Raw genomic sequence first — 25023 nt, forward strand, 5'->3', positions numbered from 1 at the left:
GAAAACCTCTCTGACCTCAGCCGCAGCAATTTCTTACTTGACACATCCCCAAAGGCAAGGGAATTAAAAGCAAAAATGAACTATTGGGACCTCATGAAGAAAAAAGCTTCCGCACTGCAAAGGAAAGAGTCAACAAAACTAAAAGGCAACCGACAGAATGGGAAAAGATATTTGCAAATGACATATCGGACAAAGGGCTAGTATCCAAAATCTATAAAGAGGTCACCAAACTCCACACCCGAAAAACAAATAATCCAGTGAAGAAATGGGCAGAAGACACGAATAGACACTTCTCTAAAGAAGACATCCAGATGGCCAACAGGCACATGAAAAGATGCTCAACATCACTCCTCATCAGGGAAATACAAATCAAAACCACACTGAGATATCACCTCATGCCAGTCAGAGTGGCTAAAATGAACAAGTCAGGAGACTATAGATGCTAGAGAGGATGTGGAGAAACGGGAACCCTCTTGCACTGTTGGTGGGAATGCAAACTGGTGCAGCCGCTATGGAAAACAGCGTGGAGGTTCCTCAAAAAATTAAAAATAGATCTACCCTATGACCCAGCAATAGCACTGCTAGGAATTGACCCAAGGGATACAGGAGTGCTGATGCATAGGGGTACTTGTACCCCAATGTTTATAGCAGCACTTTCAACAATAGCCAAATTATGGAAAGCACCTAAATGTCTATCAACTGATGAATGGATAAAGAAATTGTGGTTTATATACACAATGGAATACTATGTGGCAATGAGAAAGAATGAAATATAGCCTTTTGTAGCAACGTGGATGGAACTGGAGAGTGATATGCTAAGTGAAATAAGCCAGGCAGAGAAAGACAGATACCATATGTGTTCACTCTTATGTGGATCCTGAGAAACTTAACAGAAGACAATGGGGGTGGGGAAGGAGAAAAAAAAAAGTTAGAGAGGGAGGCAAATCGTAAGAGACTCTTAAAAACTGAGAACCAACTGAAGGTTGTTGGGGGGTAGGAGGGAGGGGAGGGTGGGTGATGGGTATTGAGGGGGGCACCTGTTGGGATGAGCACTGGGTGTTGTATGGAAACCAATTTAACAATAAATTTCATATTTAAAAAAATAAAAACTTTTCATGGTGTAAAAATAGGAAAAATTTATAACAGACAAAATATTACTTTCTGTCATAAAACTCATGTAATTTCATAAGAGAATACTGGAATACCAATAGAAATATGCAAAATGCTCCTAAAATGGAAATCAAAGGGGTTAATAAATAGTACCAAAAATATTCAACCTCAATATTAGTCAAAGAAATACAAATTAAAGTCATTTTTTATATATCAAAAAAACAAAGGTTTATTTTTCCTTTAATGGATACAACTTACTGCTAATGAGAGAATAGTAAAACATACAGCTTCATAGACAGCTGGTAGGAGTACAAATTGTACATACTTCACAAGGAAGTTTTTCAACATCTATCTTTTGATGCTGTTATACTACTAGAAATCTGTACAAAAGAACTCCTAAGAAATATTGACCAAGATTTATGCCCAGTTATGGTCATTGCAGCATTATTTATATTAGTGAGAAATTATAAGTAGCATACAACTCCAGAATTAAGGAAGAGACTTTTCTAGAGGGTGAAATATGACTTATTAAAAATTTATACTATTAAAAGTTTCTCTTTTTTTAACATTTATTTTTGAGAGAGAGAGACAGAATATGAGCAGGGGAGGGGCAGAGAGAAAGGAAGACCCCAGCACAGACCCTGACGTGGGGCTCGAACTCACAACCTGAGATCATGACCTGAGCTGAAGTTGGCCCTTAACCAACTGAGCCACCCAGGTGCCCCTTATTAAAAGTTTCTAATACTTGTGATGCAGTATTAAGTAGGGGAGAAAAGGAGTATGCAATGATATAATGATTTTTTATTTGAAGAAGTGACAGGAAATATACCATCATGTTTCGATTATTTATTTGGAAGAATGGTAGAAGTAATTTAAATGTTTTTCTTTATGCTTTTATGAGTTTTGCAGTTTTTGAAAGTATTTAAATATTTTCTATTCATAAGCAAAAGTTATTACTGCCATTACCTTATAGCAAACTAAAATAGGTAAAAGTCAGGTTAATTGTTTTCTTCTTTTTTCTGTTTATTCAAATAGTGACCACTTACAGTTTCCATTAAGCAAAATTAGATCCCTGCTTTTTCCATATAATAATGGAGAATTCTGGGGCGCCTGGGTAGCTCAGTCAGTTAAGTGTCTGACTTCGGCTCAGGTCATGATCTCGCCATTCCCAAGTTCCAGCCTCGCATCCGGCTCTGTACTGACAGCTCAGAGCCTGGAGCCTGTTAACAGATTCTGTGTCTCTCTCTCTGTCTTTCTCTCTCTCTGTCCCTCCCCCACTCACACACACACACACACTCTCTCTCTTTCTCTCTCTCTCTCAAAAATAAACATTAAAAAAATTAGAAAGAATGGAGAAATTGCTCTATTTATAAATATGTAAAGCACTTTTTTAGTTTAATGCATATTTAAAACGCAGATTTTAGAATTATATGTAGAGTACTGTAAATGTACAATGATAGTGGGTGCCTGGGTGGCTCAGTCGGTTAAGCGTCTGACTCTTGATTTCTCATCAGGCCAGGATCTCACTATTGGGGAGATCAAGCCCAGTGATGGCATCTAGCTGTACCTTACCAGTGCAGAGCCTGCTTGGGATTCCCTCTGTCTCTTTTTGCCCCTCTCCTGCTTGTGCACATGCCCTCCCTCTCAAAAATAAACTTAAAAAAAAATAAATAAATATACAGTGATAGCTATTTAAGTACCTACCTCTAAAAAGTACTTGAATGCTAACAATTAGTTGACAGATAAGAAAAATTAAAGTCATAATAGTAAAGCAGTAGATCCCCTTTATTAGCCAGGTGTTCTTTATCTGAAAATAAGAAAGATACCATTTATCCTCACCCACATACCTAAATTATCTATTATGGGTACACACATGAGAAGATGAAGCCAGAAAGTCAAGAAAGCCCCTGGTAAACTGTAAAGTTGTAAACAAATATAAAATATGTTTGAATGGTGTCATAATTCATTATTTTTAATTATCTTTATTTTATTTTTTAACAGATTGCTCTGAAGAACTGTAACACACCTTTATTAAGAGCTTACTGTGGTTCCTTAGAAGATAAGAGGTCTTTGTCACTCAGCTGTTAATAAAATATCCATGCTAATTACTCCTTTCTTGCTGATCATAACTGATGTTAAAGACTCTAATTGTAATCTATAGAGCAATTACTTGAAATCTGGTTAACAGTACCTTTAAGCTATTCATCAAAGTTCTAATTATACATTACATCTTATAAATACCCATAAATAAGGAAACAGCACATTGAGTATTTTTGTTAATGGAAGATTGGAATGTTATTAAAAATTGAAATCATACACAATTTTAATAATTTTTTAGCCATTCTACATGGAAAGACTTGCAAATATGAAAATATATTCTTTTGTAAACCAAAAAGGCCCAATGTAACCAAAAAATAGTAGATATAAATGTTGAATAAGATCTAAATACAGTTTAATTTTAATATTGTTTTTAGCAATGGTGCCTTGATTCTTGACCAAAAAGACTTGTGATAGTAAGAACTGTTATTTTATTGATTCAGGATTCACATCTTTTGTGAGTCACAAATTGAAGTTAATAATAAAACAGAATTACAAATAAAATACAGAACAGAGTAAAACAAAAGGTTAGGAAAATAGATGTTATCAGACTTTTGGTTTGCATGATCACTGCAGTTAATTACTGATTATTGTGAGGTTCTGTTACACTGTCTTACAGTATGTGTTTAGTGCTGCCAGCTGAGGGCATGGACCATGCATTTAATTCTTCTTTGAATCTGTGCACCTGACACATTGATTGATACATGGTATAAGTAAGTGTTTATTGAGTCAATGAACATGAAGCCAGAATAACAGTTTTTAGTGGACATATTTTATACTCATAGGCATAGTCAATGTAAATAATTTGGGAGAGCTTTTTATTAACAGTTGTAGAATTATTCTTGGTGGCTTCCTGTTTTTTTTTTTTTTTAATGTTTATTTATTTTTGAAGGAGAGAGAGACAGAGTGTGAGTGGGGGAGGGGCAGAGAGAGAGAGAGAGAGAGACAGACAGACAGACAGAATCTGAAGCAGGCTCCAGGCTCCGAGCTGTCAGCACAGAGCCCGACCTGGGGCTCAAACTCACAAACCGCGAGATCATGACCTGAGATGAAGTTGAACGCTCAACCTATTGAGCCACCCAGGCGCCCCCACTTCCTGTTACTTTAAAAGACTGATCTTGATTAACAAAATATTTTAAAATTGATATAGCCAGAGTTTTAACTTACATGTGTGTATGTTTTATTTTCAAAAACATTTTTAACACATTTCGAGAAAATATATTACTTGTTACATTTGAAATTATTTCAAGAAAATATATCATTAACTGTGACTCAGATTATAAATTAAAATAATTGTTTGACTTAATTGCCTTTAATATTCTTTTTTAGGTTTGGAATCATACTTGAAAAGATTAAAACCATAATTAATGATGATGCAAGATACATGAAAGGATGCCTGAACATGAGGACTCAGAAGTGCTATGCAGTGAGATCCAACATAAATGAATTTCTTGACATTGCTAGAAGAACATATACAGAGATTGTAGATGACATAGCAGGTAATTTAGTTACTTCAGCATATTTTTCTGTTTTTTTTTTTAGAAATTAAACCTTTTTAGGACATGCTGTGCTTTTCTGCTGGTGATAACTAGCCATACATATTTTTAATTAAATTTTTGTTACCAAAACAGATAAGGCTAACACATATTATCATTTAAAATACATTAAAATATGATTATGAAAGTAAATATCTTTAAGTGTCTGTTCTTTTCTTCAAACTTAAATATAGATTTTCTTCAAACTTAGAGTTACCTGAAAATCAGGAGATGTTTGTTTACCTTCATATAACACTGTGTATAAATTACATGAAAAGTGCAGGCTGTCAGTATGAAGTGGTTTCAGAGGAAGAGCTATATTTGTCTAGAAGAGGTGGCATTTGAGCAAGTACAGTAATTCAGTAAGCAAATTTGTAGAGTTTCTTATAAATATAGAAAAATTCTGTTTGGGGTACTAGGACTACATAGTAAACAAGACAATGTCCTGGTACTCATGGAGATTATATTATAGTAGTGGAGACAGACAATAAAGAAACACACACATACACACGTTTGTGTATAATAGGTATACATAGAGATACGTATATCAGCCACATAGATCATATAATATCACAAGGGTATAAGATATATGAGAAAAATATAACAAGTTAGAGGGGTCAAGAGAGTGACTGGATATGGAAGCATAGAGGATGGGAATGTTTTAGTAGATAGCATAGCCGAGAAAGGAATTCCATCTACTGGTAGTGGTACAGACCAAATGACAAAAGCTAAGGAAATCTCAAGGGATAAGGAAGGCAATTGGTTAGGATGGAATAGGGCATTCCTTGACAAAACTAAGGTACCAGAATTTAGTCTTTGAAGGCTGGGAGTTTGGATGAAGCGATGGAGACAGGGAGGCCATTATAAACTATTACAAGTTAAAACATTAGAGTGATAGCAATGTATATGAGAAGAGAGAAATGCAAAAGGTGAAGGAAGAAATTACAAGTTAATAATTGAGTAGGTATAGCCATGGTAAAGGGAAATGTAGCTATTGGTGCTGATTGAAATTTCTAGCCTGAGAGTGGTTGTATGACTGAGAAGAGCAAGAAATTTGTTGGGAGGAACTATTTTTGAGGAATAAGGATGTTAATTTTCACAAGTAATGTTCAAAGCATTAATGGTCATCAAGTTAAAAATATACGAGCCCAGCATTACCTTGATTCCAAAACCAGACAAAGACCCCTCCACAAAGGAGAATTACAGACTAATCTCCCTGATGAACATGGATGCAAAAGTTCTCAATGAGATATAGCAAACTGAATCTAGCAATACATTAAAAGAATTATTTACCATGATCAAGTGGGATTTATTCCTGGGCTATAAGGGTGGTTCAGTATCTGCAAATCAATCAACATGATACATCACATTAATGAAAGAAAGGATAAGAACTACATTATCCTAGGGGCGCCTGGGTAGCGCAGTCGGTTGAGCGTCCGACTTCAGCCAGGTCACGATCTCACGGTCCGTGGGTTCGAGCCCCGTGTCGGGCTCTGGGCTGATGGCTCAGAGCCTGGAGCCTGTTTCTGATTCTGTGTCTCCCTCTCTCTCTCTGCCCCTCCCCTGTTCATGCTCTGTCTCTCTCTGTCCCAAAAATAAATAAACGTTGAAAAAAAAAAAAAAAGAACTACATTATCCTCTCACTAGATGCAGAAAAAGTGTTTGAAAAAATACAGCACTCTTTCTTGATGAAAACCCTCAAGAAAGCAGGGATAAAAGGAACATACCTCAAGGTCATAAAGGCCATATACGAAAGACCCACTGCTAATAACATCCTCAATGGAAAAACTGAGAGCTTTCCCCCTAAGGTCAGGAACATGACAGGAATGTCCACTCTCACCACTGTTGTTCAACATAGTGTTGGAAGTCCTAGTGTCAGCAATCCGGCAACACAAAGAAACAAAATGCATCCAAATCAGCAAGGAAGAAGTCAAACTCGCTATTTGCAGGTGACGTCATACTCTATGTGAAAACCCAAAAAATTCCACCCAAAACTGCTAAAATTGATATATAAATCTAGCAAAGTCACAGGATATAAAATCAGTGTACAGAAATAGGTTGCATTTATATACACTAATAATGAAGCAGCAGAAAGAGAAATAAAGGAATTGATCCCATTTACAATTGCACCGAAAACCATACAATACGTAGGAATAAACCTAATCAAAGAGATAAAAGCTGAAAACTATAGAAAGCTTGTAGAAGAAGTTGAAGAGGACACAAAGAAATGGAAAACATCCTATGCTCATGGGTTGAAGAACAAATATTGTTAAAATGTTGATAGTGTCCAAAGCAATCTATACATTCAATGCAATCCCTATCAAAATAACACCAATATTCTTCAAAGAACTAGAACAAGTCATTCTAAAATTTGTATGGAACCAGAAAAGGCCCCAAATAGCCAAAGTAATGTTGAAAACCAAACCTGGAGGCACCACAATCCTGGACTTCAAGATGTATTACAATGCTGTAATCATTAAGACAGTACAGTACTGTCATAAAAACAGACACATAGATCAATGGAACAGACTAGAGAACCCAGAAATGTACCCACAAATGTGTGGCCAACTAATCTTCAACAAAGCAGTAAAGAGTATCGAATGGAAAAAAGAGTCTCTTCAGCAAATAGTGTTGGGAAAATTGGACAGTGACATGCAGAAGAATGAACTTGGACCACTTTCTTAAACCATACACAAAAATAAATTCAAAATGAATGAAAAACCTAAATGTAAGACAAGAAACCATCAAAATCCTAGAGGAAAAAACAAGCAACGACCTCTTTGACCTTGGCTGCAGCAACTTCTTACTACAGAGGTCTCCAGAGGCAAGGGAACAAAAGAAAAATTAACTTTTGGGACCTCATCAAGATAAAAGTCTTCTGGATAGCAAAGGAAACAATCGACAAAACTAAAAGGTAACCTATGGAATGGGAGAAGATATTTACAAATGACATATCAGATAAAGGGTTGGTATCCAAAATCTGTAAAGAACTTATAAAACTCCCCACTCAAAAAATAATCCAGTGAAGAAGTGGGCAAAAGACATGAACACACACTTTTCTAAAGAAGAAATCCAGATGGCTAACAGACACATTAAAAGATGCTCAACATCACTCATCATCAGGGAAATACAAATCAAAACCACAATGAGATACCACCTCACTCCTGTTAGCATGGCTAAAATAAACAACTCAGGCAATAACAGATGTTGACAAGGATGTGGACAAAGGGGAACCCTCTTGCACTGCTGATGGGAATGCAAACTGGTGCAGCCTCTCTGGAAAATAGTATGGAGGTTCCTCAAAAAATTAAAAATAGAGCATGCTATGACCCAGCAATTACACTACTAGGTATTTACCAAAAGGATACAAAAATGCTGATTTGAAGGGGCACATGCACCCCAATGTTTATACCAGTGCTATCAACAATAGCCAAAGTATGGAAAGAGCCCAAATGTCCATCAACTGATGAATGGATAACGAAGATATGGGGTATGTACAGTGTGTGTGTGTGTGTGTGTGTGTGTGTGTGTGTGTGTGTGTGTGTGTGTGTCTGTGGTGGAATATTACTTGGCAATCAAAAAGAATGAAATCTGCCATTTACAACAATGTGGATGGAGCTAGAATGTATTATGCTAAGCGAAATAAGTTGATCAGAGAAAGATAAATATATGATTTCACTCATATGTAGAATTTAAGAAACAAAAATGAACATAGGGGAAGGGAAGGAAAAATCATATAAAAACAGAAAGGGAGGCCAACCGTAAAAGACTTTTAAATATGGAGAATAAAGTAAGGGTTGCTGGAGGGAAATGGGTGGGGCATGAGCTAAATGGGTGATAGACATTAAGGAGGGCATTTGTTGGGATGCGCACTGGGTGTTATATGTAAAGAATGAATCACTAAGTTCTATTCCTGAAGCCATTATGACACTATATGTTAACAAACTTGGATTTAAATTAAAAATACACACACACACACACACATATATGTGTGTGTGTGTGTGTATATATATATATATATATATGCATACACATAATTCTGTGGTGAGTTTGAAGTTGATAGGAAGATTTTGATTTTTTAGGAATTTTATTTGTCACATCACCCATTTTTTTGAAATATTTTGTTTTGCAAAATATGTTTTGTAGAGAGAATTTCTTACTGTGAAATAATGATTGTTATAATTTATATGATTCTCTTCCTTTTCAAAAAAGTTAATAAATAAAAAAATGAATAAAAAATCTAATATTCTAATACAGAAAGTATAAAATAGTTTTATTTTTTATTTTAATTTTTAGAGGTTTTTACTTCCAAAGTACCTATCAAAATGTCTACCTTTGTACTACCAATTTTTTTCTTAAAAGAATGCTTAAATATATGTTAGACATTAAATATCTTTATATATAAGTTTAAGAGTAGTAAGACCTTCATATTTATATATAAAATAATAAGAAAATGTGATTTCTTTAAACAGAAAGAGTAATTTTCTTATTAAAATTCTTTTTGTTTTTCCTGTTTCTGGTCACTAGGAATGATTTCGCAGCTCGCAGAAAAATACAGTCTTCCTTTAAGGACAAGTTTTAGCTCTGCTCGAGGATTTTTCATCCAGATGACTACAGATTGTGCAGCCCTTCCCAATAATCAACTTCCTCCAGAGTTTATTAAGGTTCATTTTAGCATTTTGGCTAGTAAATTGTTGTTTCTGATTTTGCAGAATTACATTTTACATATTTTCAGACATTCTTTGAATTTTACATGTCAAGTTTCTGAATGTTCTGTATATTGCTTCTACTCCTGTCAACTCACCTAACAGTTATATATTAATCTAAGAGTGAGGTAGAAATTTTTAATTTATTTGTTTATTTTTGAGAAAGACCAAACAGTGCATTCCACAGTTCTGGAAGCTTGGTATGTATAAAAAAGGAAAAGGAAAAAAAGAAAGTCCAAGGATATTTTTGATCAAAGGAATTTGGAAAATATTGTACCATCTCCTGTTTTAGGTAGTTCTTAGTGCATATTTGCCTATGAAAGGTTTAAGAATCCTGAAGTAAAGAAATCTGCTTAACTTTTTAAAATCCAGTATTGCCAAACCTTTGCACCAGGAAAATTTTTTTTCCTAAATACACATTAACTTCCCTAAACATTAACTTTCCTAAATACACATTAACTTTTGGCAAAAACAAACCATTTAACTTCTAGGGTTTTTAAATACAACACTGTAATACTAAATAATGTGGGATAGATGCAGTAAAGAATGGGTGGAGACAGTAATGGGGTTAGAGCTTGAGTGAGGTTCAAATGTAGGGCAAGGGCTAAGATGGGTGAGAGATGGAGTGAAAGTTACATCTGTCATGCATGTTGCTTGGTGATAAGATGTACTGTTTAACATTTCTGCATGGCTATTTTAATTTTAAGACCTGTAAAAATATTTGTGCCAGAATAGACTAGATTAAAAAATCCTACTTTAACTTTAAAAGTGATCTTTTCTTTTTTGCAGACATTATTTGAGAGTTTCTTTGTGATGCTTTGTTGCAAAAGTTAAAGTGATTAACCTAAATACCTGTACAGTTTAAAATCTGTAGGTTTTATTTTATAGGAGTGTACACATATCTTGACATTTGTTTTTTCATTTCCTAGCAGATATCTAAAGTGAAAAATTCTTATACCTTTACATCAACAGATTTAATTAAAATGAATGAAAGATGTCAGGAGTCTTTGAGAGAGATCTATCACATGACTTATATGTAAGCACATTTGAAATTTTTGAATATTAAATTGGTTAATTTGAGGCATTATGATAAATTTCATTAGTTGGCTTTTTGTCTGATTGCAGAAAATTATAAAATTATGAATGTTAGCAAAGAAAGATCATTTCCTGGAAGAACAAGTAAAACGTTTAAAGTCTGTCACTGTGATTGGGATCACTCAGCCTCATAGAAGATTCAGGCAAATCTAATTGCAATATATATATATATATATATATATATATATATATATATATATATATATGTATATATATATGTGTGTGTGTGTGTATATATATATATGTCAGATTCGTATATATACATATATATATGTATATATATACATATATATATATGTAACTGATACTTCTGTAGTACGCATTGCACCATGATGTAGAATTTGACACATCATGGGCTTATCTTGGGCTTGATTCAGTTTATTCTTTTCCTATGGTATGTAAGCCCTCAACTTCTCATGGCATGCATATGTATATCACAATAGTGTCAATCTCTTGCTGTTCGTGAAACAGTAGCAATACAGATAGAAATAATAAATAGATCATTCATGGGGAAGGGAGGAAAAAAAATTGATCACTCATTGTTGGTGACCTGAAATGATAAAGACAAATATTGGACTTTCAAAACAATTTTAGGGCATAGAGCACAGAAATTATGGATATAGTAGCTTTGGGGAGCATATTTCTTCTTGTAAGGGAAAAAGTTTTTTTTTTTTTAAGTAATCTCTATATCCAACATGAGGCATGAACTCACAACCCTGACACCAAGAGTCACATGTTCTACCAACTGAGCCAGTTATGCCCTCCAAGGAAAACCTTGTATATTATATCACAGTATAATAACTTTCCCATATAAAAGCTTAAATAATTATGTTGTTAGGGTGTGTGTATGTTGGCGGGGGTGGCAAGAGAGAAAGAGAGGGGAAAATATGTAACTTTTGTGTTGAATTTCACATTTGCAAGAACACAAAATTATTAGCAGGTGGGATCTGTTGTTGTATAGTGAGGGCTTGTTTGACTATAAAAATAATTTTATTAATAAAAATTCATTTTATTCATATGTAATAACCAATAATTTCAAAAACATAGTGTTAATCCACCAGAAGATGCATTCTTTTTTTAAACATTTTAAAACTGTTTGTTTATTTTTGAGAGACAGAGAACAAGCACAAACAGGAGAGGGACAGAGAGAAGAAAGAATCCCAAGCAGGCACTGACATGGGGCTCGATCACACAAACAGTGGGATCATGACCTGAGCTGAAATCAAGAGTTAAAACTACTCTTGTAGCTGACTCTTGTAGACTGAGCCACCAGGTGCCCACAGAAGATGCATTCTTGCTACTAAGTGCTGTGAACTTAAGGAACTTCAATTTCTTCATTTCTAAAATGAGGCAAAAGAACAGTAGACTTTACCTGTAGTGTACAACTGAACTGTGAATGTTATGTTAGCAATGAATTTATTGTTTTACAATTATATTGTATGTCCCTTTTTAAAAGCATTACCTGACTTACCAAACATATTCTTTCAGGATAGTGTGCAAATTGCTTAGTGAGATTTATGAACATATTCATTGCTTATATAAACTATCTGACACTGTGTCAATGCTGGATATGCTACTGTCATTTGCTCATGCCTGCACTCTTTCTGACTATGGTAGGTTACTTTCTTTGGGATAAATATGTTGCATACTGAAATTTGTATTCCTTTCAAGCAATTTTATATAACAATTATGAATGTTGTACTTTTTTTTTTTTACCTGAAATGTAGTCTCTTTCCTGTGGTCTTAGACTAAGACTCAAAATAAAGTAAATTTACCCTTGAAATTCATTTTAAAAGTTGGAAAATTGTTTACTGAGAAATTGATAAATGAAAAATAAAATACTACAAGAAACTTGAAGGTTCCCCAAATAGGAAAGATCGAAAAGCTGCCTTCTTGGTAGAAATTACAATGATCCAAACTGATAAAGTGCAAATCTGAAGACTAATTGGAAGGAGTGTGACATGGACGAGGGAAATGAACCTCCAAAGTGAATATTTTCTGAACTAGTTCTGTAGATGTGAGCATCTCAAGATCAGGAGTTATGTCATATATTTTTGTATCCCAAGTCTGTACACAAGCCTTGAATATAAGTGTTAAGTGATTTTCTAATATTAAATGAAGACTTCAAATTAACCCCTTGAAATTTCTTATCCAGCTTACCAGTAGTAACTATAATCCAGTATAGAAATTTGTAGAACTATTATGTGATAATTAAGGTTGTATAATTGTGGGCTTAGTATCATTAACAACTTTGAATTTCTAGTTAAAATCACCAGTAACATTTCTCAAGTACTTATGCCACTTAGTTTTTGATGGGAAATAAGTATCTTACAAAGTTGTTTCATATTTTTATATTTCTTATAGAAATGTTAACTTTTTCAATTGCTTTTTTTATTTTCTCTCTCTTTCTTTAAGGTATGTATTTATTTTGAGAGAAAAAAAGTGTGCATGAATGCACCAGTGCAGTGCAGGGGCAGAGACAGAGAATCCAAGCAGGCTTCATGCTATTAGCATGGAGCCTGATGTGGGGCTTGATCCCACGAAATGTAAGATCATAACCTGAGCTGAAATCAAGAGTTGGAGGCTTAACTGACCGAGCCACCCAGGCACCCTCAATTGGTATTTTATAAGTCAGAGCTTTTTGGTCTGTTAGATCTTCTTTGGAGTCCAAACCTTAACTATTTTAATAATAGTTTTCTTAACTATTAAGATATTTGATGTTGCCCCATTTTAATTTGAGAGGGATCATCCTGAAACTCAAACCTATAAATAATGACTTTGGGTGTTAAAATGCTTTTGAAATAGTTTAAAAATTATTTTCTAACCAACCTCCTTTTATAATGAATACTTTTGAGTTTATCCATGTGTTTCCTCTAGAGGCACATAGGATTTTAGTGTTTACTTGTCCCCAAACCCTTTTTTTTCTCCCTTTACCTTGGAAGGTATTCATGGAGACCTCATCACTATTTGTTTCTATAAATTAACAATATATTTTATGTCTGTTTTGACTATTATCTGGGTATTCTTTTTAGGCAAAACTTCTATAAAGGTTTGGACATAAAATTATTTTTATATTTGGTTTTACTCTATATTCATACCCCACTTGAAAAGCTAAGTACGCCAAATTTGAAATAATGCTGAAGGTGGGAATTAAGTAAATGTGCAATTTTGTAGTACTGGTGATTAATTGTTATTTTAAAAGTGTCATCAATGGCTAGTTGATTCTTTATTCTACACAAATTTGAAAATGTTATGAACTGTTTTAGAGCCTAGGACAATGACAAGGAACTAAATCCTACAGTTCCCTGGAAGTGAATAAAAGTTGTGATGGTGATTAGAATGTGTCTATTATAATCTAGAGGGATTTAGGTAGAGATTAGGGTAAAATAATATCTTAATGTTATCACAAATTGACCCTAGTAAAGTCCCATGTACAACACCACAGGCCATTAAATATATTAATCTTACAATTCTTTTTTTTGTTTGTTTTTTCAGTTCGGCCAGAATTTACCGATACTTTAGCAATCAAACAGGGCTGGCATCCTATTCTTGAAAAAATATCTGTGGAAAAACCTATTGCCAACAATACCTTTATTACAGAAGGAAGTAATTTTTTGATCATAACTGGACCTAATATGAGTGGGAAATCCACATATTTAAAACAGATTGCTCTTTGTCAGATTATGGCCCAGATTGGTAAGTTATGGCTTTGCTTTATACTTACCAGTTCTGCTCCTCATTTAAAATGCCTTGTGCCTGGTATTTTAGATCCAGGGGCCTAATTAACCCAAGGAAGTTTGGAGGAGGTTTTCTTACTTAAAAGTATATGTGTCTACTATGTAGACTATAACTTTTGCTATTTGGTATTGGGTAAGCTCCATCCAGTTTGGATTGTACTGTACTAAAAATTTTGTTGGATGTAACAAGTTAAAACTACCTTACTGTAACTATTAATGTTGTATCAATTATTACTAAACTGAATCATATCATTATTTCTGATTGAAAACCGAGCTTTGTTGTGAAAAAGTGAAATAAGTAGGATAAGCTGCTGCCTTTAATAACTCATGTAAGATTTTTACCAAATTATAACACTGGGGAGAGAAACATCTTTTACTTAATTAAGGGCTACCAGTAACTTGGGCGCAGCAGTTGATACATTAACACATGTGTGCACACACATGCATATAAATGGCTGTCATTAGCCCAACATTGTCATGTATTTCTTGGTGTAGAGGCACAACTTAGCTCTGAAAACTAGGTTTCCTTGAGAACTCTATGAATCCGAAATGAGATGATTTGCCCTAATGCAGTGGTTCTCAATCAGGGATTTTGCCTCCCCCCAGCCCCCACTCCCACAAATTTGGCGATCTGGATACATTTTTGATTGTCACAGCTGAGAGGAGTGTAGAGTCCAGGGATGTTGCTGAACATCTTACAGTGCGCAAAACAGTCTTCTCCCCACCCTCCTCCCAACCCTAGATAGACCTCAGAAAAATTATCCAGCCCAAGATGTTAGTAGTGTGGTGGTTGAAAAACCCTGGCCTAATGTAATGAATTGTAAGGGGAATACAGCAATAATAATATTGGTGATATAGTACTGATTTACCCTTATTACTGGGAAAGAAAATCAGATATGAGTGAATGAAGAGTAAATATTTTATTTGGTTTATGGTTTCATTGGATTGAAAAGGACATCTTAGCTAATCTTGTTCTGATTCATATGTGACATAATAATCTTGCTTGTATTTGTGAGGAGCTCTGTCCTTTTAAAAGAACAGAGTATGCAATCGCTGGGTCTCTTTAATTGTAGAGCATTCATTATACTGAATTGAAATCTGATTTTCTATAACTTCTACTCATTAGTCCTAATTCTTCTATGTATCATAGAATAACCTAGTCTCTTTTGATAATAGCCTATCAAATATTAGAAGAAAATCATTCTACTTGTCACTCATTTTAAACCTCTAAGATACCTAGAAGTATATATAGTATCTCACATAATCTGATTGTAAAGGAAATAGTAGAACTTGAAAGGCGTGGAGATGAAGAACATAGGCTTTGGAGCTAGACCTAGCTTGTCTAGTTACTAGCTCTGTGATCTTAGGCAAATTACTTAACTTCCTTAGTTTTCCTATCTGTAAGTGAAAATTATAATAGTATCTAATTCTAAGAATTGTAATGATTAAGTGAAATAATGTGTATAAAATATGATGGACATAAGGTAAGGGTGTGAAAAAGAAGGAGACTTTCCAGACACAGTAAGAACATGTTCTAAAAACAGTATGGTATGCCCAAGGAAGTACAAGAGGTTTTGTAATTCCTTTGGAGAGCAAAGAGTGGCTGTGAGTAGTAGTAGGATACAAAGCCAAAGACATGGGCAGGAGCCAGATCATGAAGGGCCTTAGGTACTTCACTGAGGAGATTGAACTTTACCCAGAGATCTATAGGGAGCTTTTGAAATTTAAACAAGAGAATGGCCTGATTGGATTTGACTTTGGATAGATCACTCTGACTGATGTATGGTTAGATGAGAGCCAGACCAGAAGCAAAATATCAGCTGGGGGCTTCTGTAATAAATTAGATAAAAAAATGTAGAAAGCCTTTTTGGTAAAGGTAAATACAAATGAACTAAGAGGAGAAAGTACAAATGTATTCTGTATATGCTGTATTCTCCACTTGGGGCTTTCACATTTATTTTCCCACTTGATCCTTCCGGAAATCCTATGAGTAAGCTGTATTTAAGAGATCTATTTTCTCAGGTATGATCATTATAATCACTATTGTTATTGTTACTTTTATTTTTAGTAGTATTATCCTGACTTATGCTTTCTTTTCCTGCTGGTCATTTTTCCTTAGAGAATAATCCTATTCTTCATCCTTATCTTGGCTTTAAGTCCTCAAACAATCAGGGTTTTGTTTCTTCACTCCCATTATTTCGCCATTTTGTTCTATATGCTTGCTACTTTTCCCATTGTATATTTTCATCCTCTTATGATTTTGGAATGCCTTTTATGTCTCATTCTGTACAGAGATAGGTGCATTAATCAGATTGATTTGCTTTCAAAGGGTGAATATTTTAGATTAGTTAGTATGATAACTTCTCAGGCAGAAATAGTCTCATGGATGAAAACTCATGGATGAAAACTTTTAAAAAATTAAATGTTTTGCTTTCATTCTAATTCTGGGTATTTCTATACATTTCTAATAACAGATATTTCCTTATACATCTTTCTGTAACAGTTATATCAATTTAGGCTTCATAAGCATTTCCTTCAAATTTTCATATTTTGAATGTTTTTCATCTAACTATATTAAAATTTTTATGAGGCTTATAATATTTCTTTTTTTTAAAGTCAATGTATTTTTTAAGTTTATTTACTTTGAGAGCAAGAGAGTGGGACAGAGAGTGAGGAAGAGAGAGAGAATCCGAAATAGGCTCTACACTGTCAGCAAAGAACCCAACACAGGGCTCAAACTCAAGAATGGTGAGATCATTATCTTAGGCAAAATCAAGAGTCAGAGGCTTAACTGAGCCACCCAGGTGCTCAAGTTTATAATATTTCTAATGTACTTGAATTTATGCTATATTATTTAACTTCCAAATAACTATGTGCAATAGTAAGGGCAAGTATTTCCATTTATATATGAGAAAGATGAGACTGGGAGAGTCTAATTGGTGCCCAAAGATACATGATAAGTGACAGAGCTGGGACCATGTCATCTAACTCTACATCCAGTGATCTTTCTACTACGTAATCCTTAGATCAGCTAATAAGTAATGAGTTGGTGAAAAGTGAAAAATATTAGTACTTATATTTTAAAACATTTCAATTGACTTTGACCTTCTATTTTACAGGATCATATGTTCCAGCAGAATATTCTTCCTTTAGAATTGCTGAACAGATTTTTACAAGAATCAGTACTGATGACGATATTGAAACAAATTCATCAACATTCATGAAGGAAATGAAAGAGGTACCTAAACTAAACTTTTCTTATGTTAAACTCATGTTAAATTCTTCCACTAATGACCAATTTTTATGTAAGAAACTATCCTTATACTAAAACATGCAGATGTGCTTATACTCCTCTACAAGAGACAGAGGGCAGTCAAAGACAGCAGCTTCCTACTTTCTGTCTTATGTGGAAATGGAAGAGGTTTTACTGAAAAATACACTTCTAGAGAAAAAGCTAGTATTATTGAACAAAAAAACATGCTTTCATGTTTTTACATGGAATATATAAAAGACTTTTCAGAAAACAATGACCTATTCAAGACCATTTTGCATAGTATCTATCATTCCTGTTAGGCTTGATTTTAAAATAAAAGATGATTGGATGCTTTTAAAAATCACCATCGTGTATGCCCCTTTAGAATTTTCACTTTCTGTAAAAATCCATGTGTCCTCACCTTTTTCTGATCTGAGCCAGATGTCAAATAGACTTGAAGGGCTAAAGGAATTCAGTATAGTTTTTGGGCTATCTTAAGTAGGTAGAAATTAATGGACCACTGTAGAGTTAGATAACTTTTTGTAGATAAGGGGAGAATGGTTATTATTTATGACACTGTGTATGACTTTTACATAATTATTTAGTACGTATTCAGTATCTGTGGGAGAATATAGCAATATACTAGGTGCTTGAGGTGTATTTTTAAATGGTCCTAGCTCTCAAGAAGGTTAGCCTTAATAGAAAGGTAAAATGGCCATGAAATTTACTTTTGTGTCAGGAAATAATGTGGATGGAATTCTATTTTTTGAGAAAGAGATTAATACTCTTCAGTTGAGAAGTAGCGTTTCTGTCAAAGTTAGTCCTTGTTGAGCATGTATTTAAATTGGTTTAAATAGGAATCAATGGGCTTGGATACTTTCTCTTTAATTTTTCTCTCTTTACTCTCTAGAGAGATGTTAAAATAAACTTGAGAAATAGTTTTGAGTATGTTATGACAATTGATTAGTCATTTGTGGAGAAGAAAATGACCATCTTTGTGCTTTATTTAGATATTTAATTCATTGCTTAGTTTTACTTCACTGTATCTAAAACATCAATATTTTAGATAATGGTTATCTCTGTTGTCTCATGCACATATGCATGTCTGTTTATGTATATATCAGTTATTCTATTGAAATTATTAGTCATGAGATTTTTAGAAGAAAAGCAATGTGTTAGTTTCTGCCTAGCAGGATATCTTTATAAAAATATGTTTTGGATGAATTATTAGAGACTGGATTTTTCTCATTTTTTTAAATGGTAGTGACAGCTGTTTGGTTACAATGAATAACATTAAAATTATATTTTCCAGATAGCATACATTCTACATAATGCTAATAACAAATCACTCATATTAATTGATGAGCTTGGCAGAGGTACTAATACAGAAGAAGGTATTGGCATTTGTTATGCTGTTTGTGAATATCTGCTGAGTTTAAAGGTATTCTCTATCTCTTTTAAGTGTATTAATTCTTAGTCCTTTTTTGATGTATCCTTTATATATTTATCATGAATGGATAAATAGAGAGAGCTCTTTAAACAATTTTAGGTGGTAAAAGCATACCATAGCATTTATATTTTTATTATTTCATTTCTGATGGAAGCAGAACAGCTAGTATGATAATCATGGTGTAGAAAGGAGGAAATCAAGAAATACAAATAATATTAAAACTAGTCACTTGGCTATAATCAAATTAAATAGCAAAATGTGAAAGCATTTCAATAATTGTCTGTGTGTAGTAACATTGACTAGGATGTCATAACATGAAGTGAAAAACTAGGCATCTGAGGTCATTTTATGGTAAATTTATTTTACTTACCCAACTAAAATTTCATTCCTTTAAAGAAAACAAGTTTTTAAAAATCCAGTATGTAAAATAGACTATGATTTTTGCTCTGTTATTAAGCTAATATGTAAAATATCAAAATATATATGGATATGAAAAAACTTAAAAATACTTTTCCATATTTAAAGTTCCTTGAAATATCCCTAAAATGATGTTCTTTACCTTAAATGAGATTCCATAATGATTTATTATGTAGAATGAGAAAAATCTTATTTTATACTTGAAGGGTATATGATAAATCAGAAGTAATATTAATAGAGAACAGTAGTGTTTGTTAAACTGAATCTGTGTTGGTCGATCAGAATTTCTCATATAAATAAAATATATGCATTACTTGTTAGGATTAAAAGCTAGTTAGTATCTGTGATGGTTAATTTTATACGTCAACCTGACTGGGCTACAGAGTACAGGACATTTGGTCAAACAGTATTTTGGGTGTATCTGTGAGGGTTTCTGGATGAGATTTGTATTTAAACTGGTAGACTGAGTAAAGCAGATTGCTCTCCCTTGTGTGGGTGGCTCCATCTAATCAGTTTTGAGTGGGGTCCAGTTGAAGACCTGAATAGAACAAAAAGGCTGACTTTTCTGGGAGTGAGAGGGTTAATTCCTGCCTGACTGCCTTTAATCTAGAGTCATTTTTTCCTGACTCTGGAGTAGAATTGAAACATCAGCTCATTTTGGATCTTGAGTCTGCCAGCATTTGGCTCAAGTTGGCAGAAGTTTGGTTCTGAGGCCTTTAGATTCAGACTAGAACTACACAGTCACCTCTCCTGGGTCTCCAACTTGCTGATTGCAGACCTGGGGAGTTATCAGTGTCCATAATCATATGAGCCAATTCCTAATAGTAAATCAGTCAATCAGTCTCTCTCCTTCTTCCTCCCTCCCTCTACACAAACCACCCCCCCCCACACACACACACCCTATTTATTTTGTTTTTCTGGAGAACCCTGACTTACAGATTTTTTTTAATGTGAAATTTATTGTCAAATTGGTTTCCATACAACACCCAGTGCTCATCCCAACAGGTGCCCTCCTCAATGCCCATCACCCACCCGCCCCTCCCTCTCACCCCCATCAACCCTCAGATTGTTCTCAGTTTTTAAGAGTCTCTTATAGTTTGGCTCCCTCCCTCTCTAACTTTTTTTTTCCTTCCCCTCCCCCATGGTCTTCTGTTAAGTTTCTCAGGGTCCACATAAGAGTGAAAACATATGGTGTCTGTCTTTCTCTGTATGACTTATTTCACTTAGCATAACACTCTCAAGTTCCATCCACATTGCTACAAATGTCCAGATTCTATTCTTTCTCACTGCCAAGTAGTATTCCATTGTGTATATAAACCACATCTTCTTTATCCGTTTGTCAGTTGATGGACATTTAGGTGCTTTCCATAATTTGGCTATTGTTGAAAGTACTGATATAAACATTGGGGTACAAGTGCCCTTATGCATCATGCCTCTACTCCTGTATCCCTTGGGTAAATTCCTAGCAGTGCTATTTCTGGGTCATAGGGTAGATCTGTTTTTAATTTTTTGAGGAACCTCCACACTGTTTTCCAGAGCAGCTGCATCAGTTTGCATTCCCACCAGCAGTGCAAGAGGGTTCCCGTTTCTCCACATCCTCACCAGCATCTATAGTCTCCTGATTTGTTCATTTTAGCCACTCTGACTGGCGTGAGGTGGTATCTGAGTGTGGTTTTGATTCAGATTTTGATATTGAAGTGGTTCTAGAGGAATTTTAAGGATGGATTTTCTGAATTGGTTCTGGAGTTTCTGGATTTGACTCTCTGATCTGATTAGATTTATTTTATGTATTTTACTCAGAGACTTTTATTATATACATGGGCTGGGACTGATGGGAAGGGGTAGATGTAGTGGGCAACCATGGTCCAGATTAGTATTGGATGCCCATACCGATGGCCATGGATATGCTAAAGGTGCCACCACTCTGCATGATGGTTTTCCTGATGCTGCTCATCAGCAACCAATTTCACATTCCAATCCTGAGACAGGAAGAAATATTGAAGAGCACCCTGGCTGCCATGCCCACTGCATAGCCTGTCACAAAGCCCATCTTCATGTGGTTGAAGCAGCTTGCTTGGAACTGTGTATAGGCCCCAGAGCCACAAGGATCCTCTTAGTGTTCAGGTCCCTGCACTGTGGTGCCCCCACCTCACTTCTAATCTGATTAGATTTAAAGATACTAAGGACTCTATTTCTAGTAGTAGAGAGCACTAGTCATCCATAGTGTAAGAGTGGCCTCAGCAGAGGAGGATTTTAATAATCAAGTGGAAAGGATGACCCGTTCTGTGGATACCAATTGGCCTCTTTCCCCAGTTACCCCTGCCATCATCCAATGAACTCATGAACAAAGTGGCCATGGTGGCATGGATGGAGACTATACATGGACTCAGTAACAGATTTCCACTCACCATGGCTGACCTTGCTACAACTGTTGCTGAGTGCCCAATCTGCCTGCAGCAGAGACCAACAGTGAGCCTCCAATGGCACCATTCCCTGAGGTGATCAGCCAGCTGCCTAGTGGCAAGTTGATTACATTGGACTGCTTCCATCATGAACGGAACAGCAATTTGTTCTTACTAATGACTGGACACTTACTCTAAATATAGATTTTCCTTTCCTGCACATATTGTTTGTGCTGAAACTGTTACCCATGAACTTAGCTTTATCCACCATTGTGGTATTTCACACAGAATTGTTTCTGATCAAGGAATTCACTTCATATCAAAGTGCAGCAATGGCCTTTTGCTCATGGAATTCACTGGTTTTATCATGTTCCCTACAATCCTGAGCAACTGGCTTGATAGAATGGTGGAATGGCCTTTTGAAGACTAAGTTACAGCAATTTCTAGGTGGCAATATCTTGCATGGCTGGGCAAGGTTTTCTAGAAACTTGTATATGCTTTGAATCAGCACCCGTTATATGGTGCTGTTTTTCCTAGAGCCAGGATTCATGGGTCTAGGAATTAAGAAATGGAAATGGGAGTAGCACCACTCAGCTATTACCCCTGGTGACCTGCTTGCAAGATGTTTGCCTCCTGTCCTCTGGACCTTATGCACTACTGGCCTAGAGAGCTTAGTTCCAAAGGGAGAAATGCTTCCACAAACACAAAACAATGATTTCATTCCACTGAAAGTTAAGACTGCCACCAAGCCACTCTGGGCTCTTCATGCCTCTGAATCAATAGGCAAAGAAGGGAGGTACTGCACAGGCTGTAGTGACTGATCCTGACTTCCAGTGGGAAATTGGATTACCAATCCATAATGGAAGTAAGAAAGAATAATTCTGGAATACAGGAGATCCCTAAGGGGTCTTGGTATTAGCATTCCTTGTGATTAATGTCAATTGAAAACTACAGCAACGCAATCCTGGCATGACTTCTAATGGCCCAGATCCTTTAGGAGTGAAGGTTTAGGCCATTCCATCAGGTAAAGAACCATGACCAGCTGAGGTGCTTGCTGAAGGCAAAGGGAATACGAAATATATAGTGGAAGAAGGTAGTTACCAACTATGAGCATGTGACCAGTTACAGATGAGGACTGTAATTGTCATGAATAATGAGTATTTCTTCCTTATTTTGTTATGAATTTGTATGTGTTTTCTTTCCTCTCTTATTCCCTTATCATGTGACATAAGATGTGCTGAATTTATATCAGTATGTTTAACTATTATTACTTTTATGTCAATAGTATTTAAGTTACAAGATATCAAGGAGAAGAGTAAACGTCACTCAAGGACTTTATGTCCCCTTAGGGGAAGGGATTGGTATATTATCTTGTATGCAGGATAGTTGAAACATGTTAGGTGGAGTTATGACCTTGTTGTTGTCTTTATTTGGAGATTAGGTATGGTTTTAAGAGATGGTGTATAGGTACCAATTTGACAAGAGCTGGCCTTGTGTTAGTTAATTTTATGTGTCAAATTGACTAGACCACAGAGTGCCCAGTTTGGTCAAACATCATTCTGGGTGTATCTGTTCTGAAGGTGTTTCTGGATAAGATTAACATGAGAATTTGTAGACTGAGGAAAACAGATTGCTCTCCCTAATGTGGGTGGGCCTAATCCAATCAGTTGAAGATTTGAACAGAACCAAAGGCTGACCCTCTTGGGAGTAAGAGGTAACTCCTTCTGCCTGACTGCCTTCAATCTGGAACACTAGTTCTTTCCTGCCATCATATTTGAACTGAAACATCAGCACTTTTTAGGTTTTGAGCCTGCTGGCATTCAGACAGGAACTACACCATCAACTCTCCTGGATCTCTAGTTGGCTGACGGTAGATCTGAGAATTTGTCAGCCTCCGTAATCACATGAGCCAATTCTTTATAATAAATCTTTTTATATGTGTATATATAATCTACAAATTATATGTACATACATATATATATGTGTGTATATATATATATGTATATATATATAAAATCTTTATGCAGTATTGATATACACACTTACATAGTAGAAGATACATGTATTTCCTGTTGGTTCTGTTTCCTGAGAGAACAGTAATTATAGTATCCATTTCTGAGATATTATGTAACAGCTGAAAATAATGCTTTTACTAATATTTTGAATACCTGTCTTAGTTTGGGCTGCTATAGACAACAGAAATTTATTTTTCACAGTTCTGGAAAGTAGAATGTTGAGATCAGGGTTCTGTATGGTAGGGAGAACCTTTTTTCCAGGTTGTAGACTGTCAAGTTCTTATTGTGTCCTTGCATGGTAGAGAGGGCAAAAGAGCTCTCTGGGGTGACTTTTAAAACAGCACTGATCTCATTCATGAGGGCTCTACCCTCACAACCTAATCACCTCCCAAAGGCTCCACCTCCTAACACCATCACACTGGAAGTTACGATTTCAACATTTGAATTTGAGGGGGGACACAGACATTTAGTCCATAATAATATCCTTTACCAGTATAAATAACTTAGTAAAAATATAATTACTGCTGTTTACTTTTAAGGTGCTTAGAAGTAATTATTATTTTCTAAGTTACTATAATAGGTTGGTTTGATAAATAAATTTTGAAGATAAATAAACAAACATGTTCCTTAGCTTCTAGTTTACTGGGTTTCTAAATACTTTCCTGTTGCTTTATAAGTTAGGTTTGTTTTATGCCTCTTTTGATTTATTTAGTAGTTGAGTTTTTTCATTTTTCTGTCATAAACCTCTTGAAACCCCTTTTACATGGTTGATGCCGTTTGCCAGCCAAATATTTTCTTTTTAATGTCTTAACATTTTATTTTTCCAGTAATCACATACTTATAGTTTTCCATGGGTAATATCTTAACATAACCAATTATTCATATCTCTAGTTTAGTAATTCAGGGCTGAAAACCATGTGCTGGTTGTAAGTCACTTGAACCATCTGCCTCAGTATCACTTAAATACTTCTGGCAAATAGAGTTTCCTGGGATTCCACATTACACCTACTGATTGAGAATTTGGGGGAGACAAGTACCAAGAATTTGCATCTTTAATAAGCTCCCCAAGGGGTTACTAAAGTTTGAGAATCATTGTCTTAAGCATTATTCTCAATCTTTTCTTTCTTTCCTGTAAGTACCTAACTCAAACACAGTACAAATCTAAAAATGCAAAACCTTTGTAATTTTGAATACCTAAGACAAACC

General features: G+C 35.0%; 2 protein-coding genes across 5 annotated transcripts in view; one reads left to right on the plus strand and one right to left on the minus strand.

Moving 5' to 3' along the window:
• The window catches only part of MSH4 (mutS homolog 4), a 90898-nt gene that overhangs the window by 56092 nt on the left and 9783 nt on the right, over positions 1-25023 (plus strand). For 3 of the 4 annotated variants that reach the window (XM_045036025.1, XM_045036026.1, XR_006584412.1), the window contains 8 exons: positions 3112-3176; positions 4537-4706; positions 9270-9406; positions 10378-10484; positions 12032-12156; positions 14039-14239; positions 17400-17518; positions 18846-18974. In XM_045036025.1, the coding sequence (XP_044891960.1) occupies positions 3112-3176; positions 4537-4706; positions 9270-9406; positions 10378-10484; positions 12032-12156; positions 14039-14239; positions 17400-17518; positions 18846-18974 (1053 nt within the window). The remainder of the gene's footprint in view (positions 1-3111; positions 3177-4536; positions 4707-9269; positions 9407-10377; positions 10485-12031; positions 12157-14038; positions 14240-17399; positions 17519-18845; positions 18975-25023) is intronic. The other variant, XM_011284928.4, reaches the window with a different exon arrangement.
• Positions 1-25023, minus strand: part of ASB17 (ankyrin repeat and SOCS box containing 17) — a 70700-nt gene that overhangs the window by 11743 nt on the left and 33934 nt on the right. The window lies entirely within an intron of this gene.

Source organism: Felis catus, chromosome C1, assembly GCF_018350175.1.
Source record: "Felis catus isolate Fca126 chromosome C1, F.catus_Fca126_mat1.0, whole genome shotgun sequence".
Taxonomy (NCBI): domain Eukaryota; kingdom Metazoa; phylum Chordata; class Mammalia; order Carnivora; family Felidae; genus Felis; species Felis catus.